Source organism: Primulina tabacum, chromosome 4, assembly GCF_025594145.1.
Source record: "Primulina tabacum isolate GXHZ01 chromosome 4, ASM2559414v2, whole genome shotgun sequence".
In the NCBI taxonomy this organism is placed as follows: Eukaryota; Viridiplantae; Streptophyta; class Magnoliopsida; order Lamiales; family Gesneriaceae; genus Primulina; species Primulina tabacum.
Window position 1 is genome coordinate 44416105 of NC_134553.1, and position 20269 is coordinate 44436373.

Below are 20269 nucleotides of genomic sequence, written 5' to 3' on the forward strand. Positions count from 1 at the left end.
TCTGTTCATGGAAGCAACAACTTCATTCGTTACCTTCACTTGATCTAGGTATGGTTCATGTTAAGAAGTGTCGTTGTTTGTCGTCGGCGTCGTCTCTCCATAGCAATTTCTTAGTTTTAACATTGTTCTCGAATTCCATTCATCAGGGCTGTGAAATTGAGATTTCATTCAGTGGATAAACATGTATTTAAGAGTAGCAAAAGCAAAAGCAAAAGCAAAAGCAAAAGCAATATTGATGCTATCACGAGTACGAGTAACCACTAACCATATGATTTTATGCTACAATTTTCTTCACACTGACAATCTATGCATAATATTTTATTCGTCTATATAGACTTTTAATTGAGATAATTACTTTTAGGAATTTTTAATCATCAGTGATGAATGATACTAAAAACAATACATCCTATTAATTATAAACAAGAATCTTGAAATATTTTAGAAATTTTGAAAAGAGAAGATACTTTTATCCTCTTCCTTTAAATGACCTAAGTGATTACTCCAAAAATATGATATTTTATAATACGATATATGAGTGTAGATAAATGGCTTAAGCCAACATTTCGGTATTCACCAATGGCCAGTATTGAAACAGAGAACATCCACTATGTTCCAGGCTTTGGCATCACCCCTTATATCATCCAACTTCAAAACTCTTTTACCTCGCTCATTAATGTCTATATCCACCAATTATGATGCTTTGTAATATGATATTTTTGTATAGGAAATCACTTTGATTCCATGTATTTACTACGGCCTTCTTGCGAGGTTCAACTTTATCTTTGAGTAAGTTGGGAAGATATTCTTTCAGAAACTTTTCCAAAGTTAGAATTGGTAGATAGAACAATATTTTCTGTTGCCATATTTTGAAATATGCACTTTTGAATTTTTTTGGTCTTTCTCCTTGTGGCAGTGAAATGTTTGTTGTCGTTGTTGATGAGCAAGCCATATTCAAAAGTTCATAATAAATTATTCTTAAGATTGTTTGTGGTGATACCTTGAAGATGGTAGATTGCAGCAACAAGTTGAGACTAGTGTTGAACACCTTGTCCATAAGAAGAATTTGTCTCGCTCTGGTGCTTCGGTGATTGGCAATCTTCTCTCAAGATACAATTTTTTTTGTAATTACAGCACATTAAATTACAAGTACGATAACCAGAAAAACTTATAAACTCTCTTTCTTTTAGGAAGGAAGAAAATTAGACAAGATGAATGCAAATATGTGTGAATTGTGATTCAAAGATTGATTCAAATGAATTTTGAAGCTCTATTTAATGTTATCAATATGCAAGGATATGTTGTTTCATCAATTAGGGTGTCCCTACACTCAAAAGTAAGATGAAAGACTTCAATGGACATAAATTTGGATATATAATATCACGAAAACTTGTGACTTTCTGTCAAACAACACTTCAGACGCCTCCCTCTCGCCCATCATGTGCATAAGGAGCGCCTCACTTGCGGCATGGAAACGTCCAGGCCGCTCATGAGGCATTGAGGAACCCTTTTAGGCGCATCAACGCCTTCCCTGCAGAAACCTGGGAAATTCCTATGCATTAAGTTTAAAATATTCTAACAAATGCTTGCACCGATTAAAATATGACTTCTTAAGTGCCTTGATCTTATATCGACCCGTGTTTTGGTAATAGAACAATGTCATCAATTGTCATTTCGTAACTTTGAGAAGAGTCATTTGGAGCTTAAGATGCGAATTTTTGAGTTCGTGTAAACGATTATTATATTTTTATCGGTATTTAACTAACGCGAAAAAATGAGATTAAGCATCAGACATACTAGGATTTTGGAAATAGTGGGGAATAACAGTCAATTTGATCGTGGAATAGTTTTTTCCATACTACATTTTAATTTTTAAGATCAAATATGTAATAGTACATCTTTTTTTAACCCCAAAAAAAATCTAAAGCTACGTCACCTTCAATCTTCACCAAAAAGACAGAACTCCAAAGACCTGAACTATTAATATTTGTGATTTTGAGAATTTTAAGTTTTAAGGATTTGAAAATTCATGCTTAAATTTGATATATGCACGTGTAAATTTAACTTGTAGATTGACACGATTTATTAAAAAGTATAGTAAAACTTCTTCAATACACACTAAGCTCGTGCTAAACCACTCAAGGAACCTTCGTATTTACTATTTTATGTGGTCACACCATAATTCCTAATGAAATAATAAAATATTTAATTTTAGAATATTTGAGTTCTTACATGTATATTCCAGTCAAATCTATCAATGACACAAAATAGAGACAGATTATTATGACCTGAGCTAATGTTCAAATCCTTCATACTTCGATGATGCCTTCGGTGTGACAAAAGAACAAATGTTTAATTCAAATTCATTGGGATACTCCGAATGCTACAGGGAGATTCGACGTCACCGAGGGGAAATTCCAAGATGATGATGCTTGGATCTCATGCTAAATCAATTGGCGTCGTCGATGCTGGTAGTCCCCATACTTGTGGCATCGAACTTCCCAGATACTACAAGGTAGGAATGGTCCTTTTGCCCAACACATATTTTGCTGTGGAGGCCCATGCTAGCAACATAAAATGGTAATCCGACGAGTTTCAAAGCTAACTAAGCCGAAATACTGATTGTGAACCAAAATGACTAAATGGTTCACCATAGACCAGATATGTAGAAGTAGAACTCAGAAAACAAAAATTAGTACATAAAGTATTACAATTGAAATGCCTAGTAAATTATCACATTTGCTCCGATGTAGTTCCAATTACCAATAAGTTATCATATACTTGTTCGAACTAAGTTTCAGGATAAACAGAATTATTAGTGAAAGTTACAGGAGCATTGACAACAACAATCAAACCAACAAAGAAGTACTAAATTAACCAGAAAAGCAACGCAAAGCCATTACAAGCCGAATAACCATAAATGGGACGCAGAAGTCTACTGAAACAGCTTCCTTATGTGCTCTCACCATAAAGTTCTTTTCTAAATCAAATGTGGCGAGAGTAAAACCCAGATAATTGACCCCTAGCAGAATGATCGGTAGATGGACCTATAGGACGAAGGTCGCGCTCCAACCCCGCCCGAGAAGGATATTCTGCAGAATACGTAGGTTCCATGTATGCTGGACGTGCTCGGTAGGAAACATGTGAATCCCTACTGCTGATGTCATTGAGCCGCCTAAATTCTAAATGTGGTGGAAGGTCACGGTGGTCCAGCAGTAACTTTCGCCCATAAGATTCGCGGGTCTCAACCAAGCGATCAGCTCTATAAACATCACTATGATCTGATAAAAGATCCCTCCTGTAAGTGATATAAGGGTCAGATTGAGGGATGGCTCTGGGAGGATTACGATGCAGCAAATATGAATCTCGCCTGTCGTTGTAAGGATCATGAAGATCAATGTACACTCTCTGTCCATCTCTGTAAGGTGCTGGAGGAGATGAATGCCCTAGCTGTATATCTCGCCCATCTCTATATGGAGCATGACATTCTGTTGGTGGATCTCGCCTAACCCCATAAAAATCAAGATGTTCTCGCCCATCTCTGTAAGAATCACGTTGTTCTATGGGTGGATGTCGCCCATCTCTGTAAGAATCAAGTCGTTCTATGGGTGGATCTCGCCCATCTCTGTAAGAATCAAGTCGTTCTACGGGTGGATCTCGCCCATCTCTGTAAGAACCATGTTCTATGGGTGGATCTCGTCGATCTCTGTAAGGGTCGGCATGGCTTAAAAGTGGCCCATCCCGATAAGGATCGCGAATTTCTAAATACGGATATTTCCTGTAAGGATCCTCTTCCAAAGTCCTATCATGAGCATATAAACGAACAGAAGATGGTAGTGGTGAGGGAACCCGTAAAGGCAGTGGTTCCCGCACTGGTGAAACTGGGACCCTCCTTTGGCGCTTATGAGAACGGTCATTATACCTGCGCTCCTCCCTCACTGAATGGAGCCTGTCCTCTTCTGCTCTACGTATCCCAAGTCTGCCTCTACGTACAGTTGTGTGGTTCTCTGCTTTACGAATCCTGCCTGACTTTGCTAGGTGCTGTCCTCTGCTCTTAGCCAGAAAAAGTTTGCACAATTTATTGACCTGGAAAAGAATATTGAATACAAAAAAGATGAAAAATATAAATGAATCATCATTCTTACTATCATTATACCAGGCTAGTCTTTGATATTTGAGAACATATTGTCAGCCAAGGAGGTTTTGCCAAGATACCTGTACTGAAGTCAGTTGGCAATCGAACTTATTCTTTGAAAAGTAGTTATCCTCGATAACCTTCTTGAACTTCTCCTCAGCTATAGGCAAACAATCTTTCAGAACTCTGAATCGAACCTGAAACAATAACTGCCTTCAAATCAAAACTCAAGGTTCAGCACACCGTCAGTATTTATTTGACAGACCGAATGCATCAGACAAAGCACTTGGAAAAAAATCACATCTAAAATAAAAAATGATATCTTTTCATTGATGAGAACCATCGAACTTGACCAACATCACATTCAAAATCTTAACCCACTAACAACGATCTCATTTTCATAAAAATGATGAGAGAGAGAGAAGCATAAAATAAATGTTCGATTCCAAAGGAAAGCTAATTAGCCACTCTAAATTTTGACTACAGTATTTCTTTACCCCTCTTTGGCAATGAGAGAAAAACGTCACTTGTAAAATTAGGATATATTCAAATTATACAAGTCACGTAATGTGCTTGTGAATATTGAAGAATTAACAAGTTTTAGTTTATGAGATAATTTTCCATGCCCGTGGGACTATCCTTAATACACAGTTGACAAATTCTTCTCGTGCAAGCGAATTATCCTAAATTAAAGCATTGTTTGGTGGTTTATGGCCTTCATTCGCAAAAAATCAAATGCTGTACAACTACTTCTAATATTTTTTCAGTGGATCTGCACTTCTTCTAACCGCTCATACTTATAGACTTTTAGTCCTTCTAAGACATCCAAGAGATAAGTTCACCTCGAGGACTGATAACTTGAGCTGCAGCTCAAAGTAGGATGTCACTGATGCTGCTGTTTCCACTTTTCGAGAGTTTTTTTCTGATTTGATATGAGACAAAAAGTTTCTCAATTTTGTCTGAGAAATCAAAATATGCTTTGAAACCTTCCCAGGCTTGGCTTTTAGCTTGCGACTGAATGACTCAATCAACCATACCATTCTCAACCTCGATTCTCAAATCAAAATATAAATACTTAAGTCACCATCCATGACTTAAATCCCAGTTAGTCTAATTTCTTAGAGTTACAGAGCTCGAATTCGAATATAAAAAGGTAAAAATCATTATGCTCGATTTAGTTTGTTTGAGCCCTTAGCTAAAGCTGAATAAAGGCAATTTACCGAGTTAACATTGATGAACTGAAGTTTACACTTAACATCTTTCCCTGCATAGAATTTACCAATCTGCCCATAGTTTCGCCTATATCATCTCGCAGAAAAGTTCTCATTATCGAGTAACGACTGAGCAATATATGAAATGTATGCATAGCATATATCATACACACATGAAACACGAACCTGAGATGGAAACTGGGAGTTGAAGGCCTTCGGTTCAATGTTATAACCACCAGGTCCAGCAGATTTGTAGATGCCATTCAACAATTTCAGATCAACATCATACAGAAATAGTCTCATCCCAGGATAAATCTTTTCCACCGTATCTTTCTTGCTTGCCGGTAACCCAAAAACCCTATATCGGAAACAGTCTTCCTTTGTTGTAGAACTACACATGAAAATCATTCCCATGCTCTCAACTCGCACTTTAGCCTTTCTCTTGCGGGATGATTCTGGCTTATGTTCGTCTGTAGATTTCAATTTCTTTGAGCTCGCTGGTCGGGCCTTCTTTCTAATCCTGCCGGTGGATTTATCCACCTCCTCTTTCAAACCTGCTTTCACTTTCTCAGTAACAGGCTCTTGAGTTATTTCTTTTTCTTCTTCTGCATTTTCTTTTTTCTTAGCTTCATCTTCTGTTTCCACATTTTCCACATGATGATCTATTGACTCATCTGCTCCTGTTTGTAAGTCAACATTGTTCTCATCATTGTCAACAATATCTTCTTCATTGATTTCTTCAAGATTTTCTTCATCATCTTCTGACATGCTTTCTTCAGAATAAATTTTATCATCAGAATAAATTTTATCATCTTCAGAACTATTTAGGTCCTCTTCAGCCAAATTATCATCATTTATTTCTGTCATCATCTCTTTTTCATCATTGTCCACCGTAATTGCATTTTTTATTTCTAAATTGTGAGTTTCTTCATCTTTCCCACTTTCTGCCAGGTCAAGTGATATTTCTATTTTATCTTCACCTTGAACTGCAGCCTTGGGAGGTTCCATGTCCACTTGAACAAGATCAGAAGTTTTTGACTGACCTAATGCATTTTCAGAAGCTTCATTCTCCTTACGAGCTTTATTAGAGCTTCTAGTAATTCTCTTGGAACGCACCATTTCCAACTCTGTGCATCCAAAGCATATTATGTATAAACGCTCTGCTCACAGGATGGCAATATACTAAAAATAAAGACATCCTGCTTGGTAAGATTAATCCATATACACCACAAACACAAATTCTTCAGTGAACACACGCGCATCAACCAAATGAATCAATGCTTGCTGCTGCATTGTCCATTTTGGGCACACAATATCTTCAATTAGACCTGCACGATCTATAGTTCTGGCCTTAGCCTCTAGAACCAAGGGGACCTTGAGAGTACTCACCGATAGAAACACTTCCCACATTAAATCCCTATCAGGATCAATACCGTAGCCACTTTATAAATTATTTATTTTTTGAGCTGGTAGCCACTTTATACTCAAGCTCAAACAATCATGATATTTGGCACCCCTTTGAAGGGCAAAGAGTTTACCATCTCTACATCATAAGAGTTCCTGCTTTCTTAATAAATAGGTCCTAACAAAAATATAAATCAACTGGTAAATTATAACCTGCTTAATGTACTATGACAGGTTTTTCTTTTTTCTTATCTTACTTCTTTACAGGGGTAGGATCAAGGCCAGCTCTCCAACCCCCATCCAAGGTGACTTGGAATGTGCAATGAAGTTTGGTCACATATCTAAATTAACTCTAAACAAAGTTTAACAAGAATAACACTGAAGTTCTGCTACAAAATTCCAAAGCCAACAGTGTTCAAAGCAGTGCAGTAAAAATTTCAGGTTTAATCCATTTAATAAGAGTCCACAAATCTAAGATAAAGCCCATGATCGTGAACATAATAGTGCTGAGTGCAAAAACACACCAACAGATATGGATAGAGATCGATAATGGATAGGGATGGATGGCAACGATGCGGTTTTGGCCAAACCCGGGCCCCTTCTTAAACTCAACAGGTTCAATCCGGGTTGGACCGACCAACCCGCCAAAATGAGGCACAAAAAAATTGATAGGTCGAAATCCTATTTCGAAAAGAAAAATCAAACAAAATAATTTGACATAATATCAAATACAATTACGATGTATTTATAATCAAGAACAGCTAAGTGCAAGAAACATTTATTAAAAGAAATCTTGGGAGGGATAGGAAAACAAATTACATTCACCAGATTTAACCAACCTAAAATCTGAAACCTTGATCCAAACTAAGGAGTAGTCAAGCGAAATTCATGAAGTAAAACCAAAGGTAAATAAAAAAACGAAAGACGTCTTTTCCCCCAATATCTTCAATACCCATGTTCCACTGAAAAGCCAAACACCGGAATCTCAAAAATATACAAAACTCACCAACAATTAAGGATCTAGATTTCACCAACAGTTCAGGAAAAACAAATCGGGAAAAAGCAAAAGGCAAGATCAATCAAAGAAAATTAATAATTTTAAACAAGTCAACAAAGAATTCCAAACGTCAAATCGACTTTACGTGGAACCTGATGTTAAAATCCAAACGACTGCAGACGATTCGAGGAAGCAAGGTGCTCGAGACTTACACTGGAAAGTTATCTTGATTTGGTTTGTACGCAGAGGGAGAGAATGAGAAATGAACGAGCGGCTTCCTGCTCTTGTGAATTGTTTAGGGCTAAGAATTATTTTACCCTTATTTTAAATTTTAACATAAAATATAAATAATAATTATTAATATATATATTGTTAGGGTTAAGAGTTATTTTACCCTTATTTTAAAATTTAACATAAAATATAAATTATTATTATTATATATATGGGGCGGACTAGGGCGAGTCACGATCTACCCGTTTGATCAGAATTAGACTAGGGATGCCAAAGGGCCAGGGCGGGGGCGGGTTTGTCATCCCCATCTCCGAAATTCATCCTCACCCCCATACCTGCCCCAATTCTCGTCCGAAACTTCGGGGATGAACTTCTCATCACCGCCTCCATCTCTGTTTCAAAAATATTAATATGGCAAGATGATGACGAATTCAGATATTTTCTCAAACCAAAACTTATCCCCAAACCCGAAACTTCGGGGATCAACTTCTCATCACCGCCCACATCTTTGTTTCAAAAATATTAATATGACAAGATGATGACGAATTCAGATATTTTCTCAAACCAAAACTTATTATTATCTATTATTATTAGAGATAATATTAATATTAATATCAATATCAATATTAATAATAATAAGATTATTACTATTTTAAAAAATAATATTATTTTTATATTATTAATATTAATAATACTATTATTTTATTATTGATATTATTTTCGAGGCGGGTTCAGAGATTTCGGGGATGAGGATAGTAATCTCATACCCGCCCCGAATTACATCGGGGATTTTTTTAAATCCCCGAACCCAAACTCAATCTCGAAAAAAATCGGGAATCCTTATCCTCGTTTCAGGCTTTCCCCGCGGGACCCCAAACCCGTTGAGAAAGTTGCCATCCCTAAATTAGACTCGATTCATTGTCATCTTGATTATGAAAAACAAGAAGATAAAATGAGTAACAAACTAGTTGATTGGATATTCTTCATTATATATTTATATATTGCATTTTAATCCATTAATAATGTGAGATATATAATATAACTCAAAACTTTAAAATATTTAACATATTTATGCAATTAAACATATATTAGTGTGCATATACACATATAATTAAAGTAGTTTCATCTTCAAATATAATATTCTTCGAAAATTGTTGGATCACTTACCGACATAATCATTATCCATGTAACATAACAACACATTCAACTTATTTTTCGCAAATAAACCCTAAATGGAAAGTGGATTCATCTTTTTTGTTTCATACGATATTCAAAAAAGAGACCAAAATTAAAAAAATTACCAATAATCTCTAATTGTAATAATCAATACCATCATACATATACAAGTGATGAGAACCGAAAATTTTTTAGCAACCCTGAATCAGTATTGTTTTAATTTTAAATACACAATCTGAATAAGATTGAAAATCCACAATTCATTTAACCCATCCTACAATACATGTGATCAAAATCGACAATTTTTTATCGTGAACATAAACGTAAAAATTTATAACCTTAAATTGGTATTTTTTCGAAGATACAATCTAGTTCTAATTGTAAAAGCCATAATCATTCGATCCCTTACATAATACAAGCGAGTAAAATCGACAAAAAGATTATTGTTAGCATAACATGCAAAATTTTAATTTGAGCAGAACCGACAAATTCTATTAGCCATTAATTGGTATTTTTTTCCCAAGTAGACAATCTAAATCTGATTCTGAAGTCATATTTGATTTGATGCATCAAACAATACCCATGGGCAGAATCGACGAAATTTTAAATTTTATCGTTAGCAGAACCGTTGGTCTCTGGTGTCTCCGGTGCTCTGCCTTTAATTGTTGACAAGTTAGGCATTCAAACATAAAACACGGGATATTTCGCTTCATACCTGGCCACCAATAGAGTCGTTGTAGATCTTTATACATCTTCGTACTTCCCAGACGTATAAAATAAGGAGAAGTGTGGGCCTCTGTCATAATCTCAACTCTAAGAGAATCAACACTAGGAACCCAAAATCAACTTCTATACTTGACGACGCCGTTCTCCATTGAATATAACATGCTACCTTAGACTCATCCATCTTCTTCCACTTTTGAAATTGCTCGTCAGTCGAGTGTCCAATACGAATACGGTCTCTCAAGGTATATTGTACTATTAATGTGGATAATCTAAGAGTTGCCTATAGCAAAAATCTCAAGATCAAACATCTGAATCTCTATTTGAAGAGATTTTTGAAATGATTGTTGGGCTACGACTGCTGTCATCCTCCTCAAGGAATCTGCAACAACATTAGCTTTCCCTGGGTGGTAGCTAATATCACAATCATAGTCCTTCACGAGCTCTAACCAACGTCTTTGTCTCATGTTCAGCTTCTTTTGGGTGAAGAAATATTTGAGACTCTTGTGGTCGGTAAAGATTTTGCATTTCTCACCATAAAGTAATGCCTCCAAATCGTCAAGACAAAGAGAACTGTTGTTAATTCAAGGTCATGAGTCGGATAATTTTTTTCTCGTGATCCTTCAATTCCCTAGATGCGCATAAGCAATAACTCGATCATGCTGCATCAACACTACTCCTAGACCGAGTTTCAAAGTATCAGTGTACAACACATAGTCTCTTTGCCTAGATGGCATAGCTAGAACCGGTGCTGCAGTAAGTGTTTGTTTCAGCTTCTCAAAGCTCCTCTGACAATCATCTCCCCTTACATACTTAGCATTATTCTTTGTCAAAACTGTCAATGGCACAGCAATGGATGAAAAGCCTTTGATAAATTTGCGATAGTAGCCACGTAAGCCTAAGAAACTACTTATCTTAGATGCATTTCTAGACATTGACCACTCCTTCACTGCCTCAACCTTAGACGGATCAACCTCTACTCATTTACTCGAAATAATGTGGCCTAAGAATGCCACTTTCTGTAACCAGAATTCACACTTGCTATACTTAGCCAACAGTTTTTGTTTCCGAAGTATTTTCAATGTTGTTCTCAAGTGCTGTCTGTGCTCCTCATTGCTCTTCGAATAAATCAGGATGTCGAATACTCCTCATTGCTCTTCGAATAAATCAGGATGTCGAATATGAACATCATAATAAACTGATTCAGGTACAGCTGAAATACATAAGTCATGAGATCCATGAAGATCGCTGAGGCATTTGTCAACACAATGGCATTACCAAGAACTCATAATGCACATAGTGAGTTTTGAAGGCTGTCTTATGCACATATGCTTCATTTACCTTAAAGTGATGATACGCCGAACGAAGATCTATCTTCGAGAATACCGAAGCTCCTTGCAACTGATCAAATAGGTCCCCGGTCCTCGGCAATGGGTATTTATTCTTCACTATTATTCTGTTCAACTCCCGGTAATCAATGCAGATCCTCATGCTTCCGTTGTTCTTTTTCGCGAATAACATTGGCGTGCCCCAAGGAGAGAAACTAGGACGAATAAATCCCTTATCTAGCAACTCCTGAATCTAATCCTTCAGTTTTTTCATCTCTACTGGTGCTAGACGATACGATGCCTTAGGGATTGACATTGTACTCAATATCAACTTGATAGCAAATTCCAACTCTCTCTCGTGTGGAAAGTCGACTACATCATCAAGGAATACATCGAGAAACTCCCTGACTATCTCTACCTCATATATAGGCTGACCGACTGTGTCAGAAACTGAAGTGATGATGGCAAGAAATTCTTGGCAGTTTCTAAGCAAAAGTTCCCTCCCACAGATGCAAGAATTAACATGCGGCATCTGCATGTTCTTGACTGTCTAAAAAATAAATGATTTCTTATATGAATCTAACTGGGCATGACGTCCTAAATTTTTTGAAAAGATTCAAACAACTATGTTGTCTCGATCGTACAAGCTTGATGATGATTAAATGTGAAACATCAAGCACATTCGAATGATTGAAGGAGTTCAATGAAGCGTTTCATGAAGACGTGTCGAGTAACAAAGCATTCGAGTGCAAAATGACCTCGAAAGGCAGCTAGGGCAGAGACATGCGCGCCCCAGCGGAGAAAATCCCTGCCCCAGCATGCCCATCTGCGAGACACCATGCCCTAGCGGAAGAAATTTCCCACCCCAGCGCGCCGCAGTGCAGAATGCTACCTAGAAACCCTAACTTACAATTTTTTTTGTAATTTTTTAAAATATAAACACCTTGTAAAAACATTGCAAAACAATTATTGAAGATTGAATATATTTCTTTGAGTTTTCTCTCAAGATTTTCAAAGTTTTTCTTTGTACAACTAAAAATCAAACTTATCAAAAATTTAATATTCGTGGTGTTTGTCAATGTTTTTCACTCGGATTGTCAAAAATGAGTTTTTTGAAAGTTCTTTTTAGATAAGTTATCTTCGTGAATATTTGTTGCTAAATTTTAATAGCTTACAGGTGAATATCACAAGCAATTACTTGTTTCAAAAATATCGGGAAAACATAACGTGTTTTATTTCATCGAATCGATGGCATGACTCTGTTTTAGAGCGCGTTTGATTTTGTGTCTGAAGAATCATATCAATTTCTCGTTGGCCGATCTATTCGATGCTGACCTCTGACGAAAATCAATCCATGCTCCATTTAACGTCAACCAATCCATGCCCAATATAATATCGAATTAGGGGCATTGGTAACATAATAAGATATGCTCGAATAATCTTCTCCTGCAACTCGAGATCCACATTTCTAACCAAAATGATTGATAGCATCTCCTCCCCTGAAGAGACTGTCACTCTATATTCCAATTCCAATCGTTCATGTGTGATTCCCAAACGATTCACAAATGATTAAGATATAAATGAGTGGATAGTTTCAGAATCTAATAAAGTATTCATGGCTACACTCGCGATACAAATCCTGCATGTGATAAAAAAAACATCACACCCCGTAAAAATTCTTAAAATCCACCACACCATAAATTTGAAATTCCCAAGTTTTTTTTGAAACTTTTCTATTTAATAACCACAATTCTGAAAACTTAAACCAAGAATAATTCTAACATCTCGAGCTGAAAATCCAAAGAATTCAACGGTATAAAATGCTGAATTAATTAATACATGTGATAAGAGTAGTATTTGGCTCGGCCTACTCTGCATGCATCACATAGGCCCTGCGAGTCATTGGTTGTTGCAACTTTGGGCAATTGTATGATTGGTGCCCAACCTCACCACATTTGAAGTACTTGTCTGTCCCCCACATGCACTTGCCGAAATGGTCTGTTGCATTCCTTGCACAATGTTTTGTCATTAGATTTCAAAGAGACTGGCTTTTGCGGTTTTTGTTTCTGTTGTCCTTAAGGTTTCTGTTGTCCTTGAGGCTTTGGCGGTCCCTGGAATTTGGGTGGTCCCGCAAAAGGATTCTTGTTCTGATGTAGTTGCTGCCTCTTTCTCTGCATTCCTCATCAATATCCTTCAGAGCTTGCTCTGCCCGGTAGGCCTTGGTGGTAGGCACATAATACTCAATCGGGTTTGCCATTAGAACATTGTGGTGAATAGTAGGTCTCAGACCATCAACTCAACTTTTCAGCAAAGTTGTTGGCAATTAGGGGCACAAAGTGACACCTCCTATAAAACTTTTGTACATACTCAGCAACAGATAAATTTCTTTGTCGAAGACTCGTGAATTCTTTCTTCATTCTGGATCGCACATCTGTGGTGAAGTACTTCTTGTAGAATATTCTCTTGAACTCTTCCCAAGTCAAAGTTTCAAAGTCCCCTGATTTCTCTGCTCCTTCCCACAGCAAAGAAGCATCAGCCTTCAAGAAGTAAGTGGCACATCGCACTATGTCCGCATCTGTCATGCCCATAAATCTAAATATCACCTCCAAGGATCTGATCCATCCTTAAGACACGAACGGATCGGCAGTGCCATAGAAGTCCTTGGGATCAATCTTCCTGAAGAGATAATATTTCGCCTCTGGTCAAACCCTACGAGCAGTCTCAGTATGCCATTCCAATAGCTGTGCCATTTCCTCTAGCACATGAGCACTTTCATCCGGGGGTGGAGGTGGGGGTGTTGCCTCCTCATGCCTCTCCTCCCTATGGTCATCTTCCCACTGTCTGTGAATAATGCGTCTCGGAGGCATACCTGTAATCATAATCCCATCCAACATGTAACCAACATGCATTTAAATCTATTACATCTTGTCTTCTATTGTTAACAATCATAAGAACATCTAACTTCAAACATTTAAAATTTAAAGCTTCAAAACTCACAAACTTGAGGCATGACTCCTTGAGCTCCTCGGAATAGGCAGTAGGCATAACTCTTATAAGAAACTGGCTCTGATATCAACTGAAATGTCCCAAACTCTAATTTTAAATAAATAACACAAGAAATTTTTTTCACTATTCACGAAAACACTATTCATGGAACAAATATTTGGAACCTCGGTTTGATAAAATTTTAATGAAAAGTTAAATCGATATAACATTTAAATAAAAATTTCAAGTTTCCTAAGGTTCTAAATACTCAATAGGCAATAAAATTCAACTGATAAAAAAAGTCTCGACCATGCTTATTAAAAATTCTCTCGTCAAAGTTCGTTAAACTTTAAATTATAGCGGAATGCAAGGTCTTCATGAGTGTACTGACTTTGGTCCGGATTTGCTCAGTAGTCAGCCCCTCCTGTCTCAACATTATCTTCACATGCACACGTTCAAATCTAGTGAGTCTAATTACTCAACATGTTCAAACCATTATAACAAGTTTTATATATATATATATATACACACACAATCACATATATTAAAAATAACATTAACTGAAAATATTTTAGCTTTTAAATCAAATGCATCCACATCAATCTTAAACCTTAAAAATATTTTTTTGTTCATAACATAAACCTCTCATCATAAATATTTTGTGAAGTTTGCTAATCAAAAGTGACTCTTCTATTTGATTGATCGATCTATAAACCGTAGTACCAGGCTGACAGAGTTCAACGACCTTGTTGTTGTTGAATCCCTCTAACCATCATATAGTAAGTTCATCATTCTTATTATCAACGGATCCATTACCCATGTGAGATCCCGTCCCCGTTCTTCACAATTTTCACCATTTTCATTGCGAGTTCGCCGCCCCTGTTTTCGACAGATCCCTCACTCGTCTTAGTCATAGTCAATTCACATTTCACAAAATATTTTTCTTTTTTTCCCTTCATTTAAAATAATTATATAATAAACATGTTTCGACGCTTCCATATACTTTATATACATTTTTAAAAAAGACATTTACGGTCCGTTAAATGTCTGTGTCCTAGGCACGCACCCCGTGCATATAAAAAAACCTGTTGAACGCGTTGAACAATTTTGCTAGAAAAATTATATCTCCTTCGTTTCTCAGTCACAAATTGAAAATTTGGTACCATATCGAAGATAACACAGATTTTTACAAATCATTAGTTTAAAACCTTTCTAGGAACTGAACTTATATATTGCAGTAATCAAAAGAACGGAGGATGATGGGTTGACACGTATAATTTTTGCACAAATTGAGTAATTCCTACGAGAAAAACCAAATCTACTTAATTTCTCAGAAAATTTACTATACAATCGAAAGATAACACCGAGTACTACATATCTTTAGTTGACAACTTTTCCAAAAAACGAACCTATAAATCGCGGTTATCGAAAGAATGGAGGATGATGGGTTGACACGTAAATTATCGCATAGATTGAGCAATTCTACGAGAAAAACCATATCTCATTCGTTTCTCACTCAAACATTTCGAACTTACTGTCCAATCGAAGAAACGTCGAGTACTACAAATATTAAGTTGACAACAGTTCAAGAAAACAAATCTATAAATCACAGTAATCAAAAGAACATCAGATGACGGGTTGATACGTAAAATTTTCGCACAGATTGAGTAGTTCTACGAGAAAAATCATATCTTCTTCGTTTCTTACTCAAAAATTTTGAATTTACTATCCAATCAAAGTAACACAGAGTACTACAAATCATTAGTGGATAACATTTCCATAAAATGAACCTATAAATCACATATTTTATTAGGGAGTAAATTTATAACCTGCTGAAATTTCTCGATTTTTGTACTCTTTAAAATTCCTTGCCAAAAAACATGGCTACAAATCATTTTTCATACAAGACATCAATAAAAAATATAATATGATTCAAATGGTTCAAAAAGAATGGTTTAGAACGTGTATTTGTGTTAAAACGCTTGAAATTCGAATACCATCTCAAAGGAGCGAAGAGCATGATTGAGAGACGACTCTTTTTCCTTTTCCTCACTATAAATTTACATTTTGTATTGGTTTTTGTGCAGCTAGGTCTCGGCAACTGCAGCGGCTAGGAACTCTGTGTTTTTTTAAAGATCCCCTTCTAAAATTAGGGTTTTGGGTCTTTTAAGCTTAGTACAAATAAGCCTTAATTAATTATCTCAATTCTAGTTATTTAGGCCCATTAAGCCTAATAAAATCTACATATAATTTTAAAATATCAAAATTTTTGAATTTATGGTGAAAATTTCCAAAAATTCCCCTACTTTATTGAAATTCGATTTTTTAGGGTATAACTATCGACTTGCAAATAAATACTAAATCTGTACAATTTAGAAAATTCCTCCTCTACATAAAATATTTTTGAGCCTCCTAATAATAAGAAAATTAAATTTTTAAAAAATATTTTAGCACAATCGTCCCCGGTCTTTTTCCATCAGCCAAACATCAGATATTCGCCTGAAAATCCTCAATTTCAATAAAATAATAAAATTTCGAACACAAATATTTAATTACTTCAAAATAATAAAAATTATTTATTTAGATCATTTATTTAAATTATTTTAGTACATATAATATTTTTAAGCACGTGATTTACGTGAGTTGATTTCAGACATTACATAAAAATTTAACCGAATGAGTAAAAACAACAAAAATAAACAATGGATGGAGAATAAAGTGCGGAAAGTAAATTTCAAGAGTATCTTTTTTTCTCTTATCTTTAAGATAAATTAATTATACAAACTTAGTTCCAAGCACTGAATAACTTCATAAATAGATTTCCTAGATAAGGATAGACCATACATGTTTGAGATTTACTAGAAAAGGATAAACCATACATGTTTGATTCATGGTGACATTTGTTGACACTTCTACATTGAAATCGCCAAGACTGAAAGTCTAAGCCTAATTTTGCTAGCGTAAAAACAAAAAACACAGTTATAGAACACTACGTTTGTAAATTATGTCACCAAACTCATTCAACATGTCCAAACAAAAGAGACCGGCCGACAATCTTCAATCCAACTAGTTGAACTGTGATACTCCAGAGATATCCAGATCATCAAAGAGGTACTTGGGTCATCTTTAGTCCGGATTTTGGGTAGTTAAGAAGTTTGAGCAAGCCCACCAGTGCTCAGAAGGAGCCGGGCTCTCGGTTGATCAGCTCGGGTAGTAAGAGCTCAGTTAGTATAACTAGAAGGTAGTGTTCCTCATCGCGGTTATCCACCCAAGAACCCTGGCACAGGTGTCATCTCCGAGATCACAGGTATGGGACGCCATGTCTTGATCATCATTGGGAGGTATTTCAGTGCACTTAAGGGTGATGTGAGTAGGCTAAAGTAAGTATGAGTTGTCACACTTGACAGTGTCAGTGAACAGAGCATGGGCGACCATCTCGCCACGAGTAGCAGCTGGACACTGAAAACAAAGTCATCATTGATCTCTCCCCTATAAATATCAGGTTTACTTGATATTAATGTATTCCGATATTCTTGCAATAAATGCGCATATTCTCTATACAAAGATAAAACATTTGAACTGACTTGAGCGTCGGAATGGCTACGCCGGAGAATCGTCCGGCGCCCCACTAACATTCTCTACTCACTTAAGTGTGCAGGTGTTTCAAACCCGGTCACTTTTCACCTGAGCTCCCATATACAGGGCAGAAACCAACCCGATCCGGTGTAATTTCTCACCAAACTCATACCCAATACATCCGGACATCATCAAACTCCGATTACCATAATTCCCTCATCTTCCTCCGCACTGCCACATTTTTGGGGTGTATAGCTCAGTTGGTAGAGCATTGGACTTTTAACCTAATGGTCACAGGTTCGAGTCCTGCTATACCCAAACCTGCCTTACATATTCTCTTCACTGGTTGATCGACGAGTCCAATGTCTGTCTCCAGCTTCACTGATATCATCAGCAATCTGAAGCTAGATTTGCTGATTTACGATGGATTCCAAATGTTAGCTGCGAAAATGGCCACATTGATGAACTTTCCCGCAATTCATTTTGCCACCACAGGAGCCGCAACATATTCATTTGCTTATCATGGGTTCAGGTGTAAAGGTTCAACTTTCCCTTACACGGCGGTGTACCTTATGCCCATAAGATTTTATTGATGAATGAGAATATTTTAGGTACAAGTTATGCCCATATTTTCTTGGATGCTAGTGGTAAAAGAAAAATATGGCTATGTAAATCGAGAAGAAATCTGTAATATTTTAGAGTAACAATTCATTACCAACAATAGAAATTTACCATGTGTATTAATTATAAAATAATAAAAAAAGTTACAATCCATTAATTAGAAATATGTTGCTTAAAATTACTTAAGTAAATGAGGTAAATAAGATTGGTTGAGGTCCTGAGAATGGTGGGATCCCTTTATATTTCATAGAAAGTGTACTTTTCCATTGTTTAGGTTACTACTGTATATGAAAAATATGGTAATTATAGCAATTACTACAAAGTCATCTTATTCTGCATGTTGACAAAGATATCATGTTTCCGTTTATGTGATAAAGGTGATACGGTAACTCTGGGCTTGTTTTGAAAAAAAATTGAATGATTTAGAGAAATCAAGTGATTCATCTACAGCATTGCAAAGGCTATATATAGTTGAACCGAAGAAATGGGACAAGGGTCTCGTCCGGGTTGATATCCGACGAAGAGATTTTTTTAAAATAAAATAAAATGGTAATGTTATTAAATCATATCATAATCAATTACATCATAAATTTATAAGAATAGGGGGTGAGATGACCATCCTACATGATCATCCATAGAACCAGTAGTCTTGTCCAAGACATGAGCTGCCTGATTTGCGGATCTCTTAGCAAAAACAAAACTAGAGTTCAGTAAATCCGAAGCTAGGATTTTACAATCTTCAACAATAAAATTAAAACTCGAAGAATCTGAATTTGAATTCTGCAGAGCATGGATATCTAGTTGGGTATAAGATTCTACAGTCATATTTTGAATTTGTATTCCTTTGAGAGAGCTTAGAGCTTCAAGGATTCCTTGTTCCTCTACTACTGATGGAGAATGTTGTCCAAAGCTACTACCATATGTTGAGGCTATCAACACATCTTCATAATCTTTGAGAACACAACCATGGCCAACATGAGGAGGATTTGAAAATATTGTTGCATCGACATTGCATTTCATATGTCCCACTGGAGGTTTGCTCCACCGCTCTTGAACAAACTGTCTTGCTGTAATACGCGTTGGAAAGTTGATGCTATAGTTACCATTGAGAAATAATACATGATGATGCTCAGAAAAATCGGGGTAGAGGTAGTGTCGATTTCAAGAGCTAGGAGTCTTTGTCTCTTTATAGATGTTGCCCGAGGTAAGATGACCGAGCACCCAAAGATAGGAACTGACAAAAACCCCTGCACATATTGGAATGTTTTAACCTGAATGGATGGAAATTAAGTGGAGGAAAGATGAAGAAAAACTCGTTCGATTAAAAACAGATTCAAACTTGCTCATAAAAGCTACCTGAGATTTTTCCAGGCAGCAGGGCAAGTGCTGAGGCATCTAAAAAGGTACTGGGTGAGGCATGGAAAATTCCAGGTCGCATGGGGCTCCTGAGCGCCTCGCTTGTGGCACAAAAGAGGCATAGGCGCCTCCTTGTGTTCAGCTCGGGCGAGAGCAGGGCTCTCAGGCGCCCGAAAAGTTTCGCCTAGGCGTCTGAAGTGTATTTTGACATATGAGAATTTTCATGATCCATTGCATCCAAATAGTGTCCTTTGAAGTCTTTCATCTTATTTTTGGATGAAGGGACACTCCAAACGAGGAAACATGTCCCTACATATTGATAACATTAAATACATTATCAGAAGTCATTATATTAATCCAATTATGAACTTTTTCAATACACATTTGTATTTATCTTGTCTGCACTTCTTCCTTCCAAAAACAAAGAGAGTTTATATCATTTTATGGTTATAAAACTTGTGATTGACTATTCTTATAATCACAAGAGAAGTTGTTTCTTATGAGAAGATTGTCAATCACCGAAGCATCA

General features: G+C 36.4%; 1 protein-coding gene and 1 non-coding gene across 2 annotated transcripts; one reads left to right on the forward strand and one right to left on the reverse strand.

Moving 5' to 3' along the window:
* Positions 1–2747: 2747 nt before the first annotated feature.
* Positions 2748–8051, reverse strand: LOC142543363 (uncharacterized). Its single transcript, XM_075650581.1, has 4 exons — positions 7897–8051; positions 5530–6470; positions 4213–4329; positions 2748–4083 (listed from the first exon to the last, which is right to left on the reverse strand). Exons 2-4 carry the CDS (start codon positions 6460–6462, stop codon positions 2983–2985), a joined length of 2151 nt encoding a protein of 716 aa, XP_075506696.1. The 5' UTR covers positions 6463–6470; positions 7897–8051; the 3' UTR covers positions 2748–2982.
* Positions 8052–18008: 9957 nt separating this feature from the next.
* On the forward strand, positions 18009–18081 carry TRNAK-UUU (transfer RNA lysine (anticodon UUU)). Its single transcript has one exon. It is a non-coding gene; the product is annotated as a tRNA-Lys (tRNA).
* The last annotated feature ends 2188 nt before the right edge of the window (positions 18082–20269 follow it).

Bases quoted from the DNA above. Each gene is read 5' to 3' on its own strand.
- LOC142543363 (XM_075650581.1), bottom strand. From the start codon at position 6,462: ATGGTGCGTTCCAAGAGAATTACTAGAAGCTCTAATAAAGCTCGTAAG. The intron at 4,330-5,529 runs GTTCGTGTTTCA...TTATTGTTTCAG, and splicing joins ACTCCCAGTTTCCATCTCAG to GTTCGATTCAGAGTTCTGAA. The intron at 4,084-4,212 runs GTATCTTGGCAA...ATTCTTTTCCAG, and splicing joins GCCAACTGACTTCAGTACAG to GTCAATAAATTGTGCAAACT.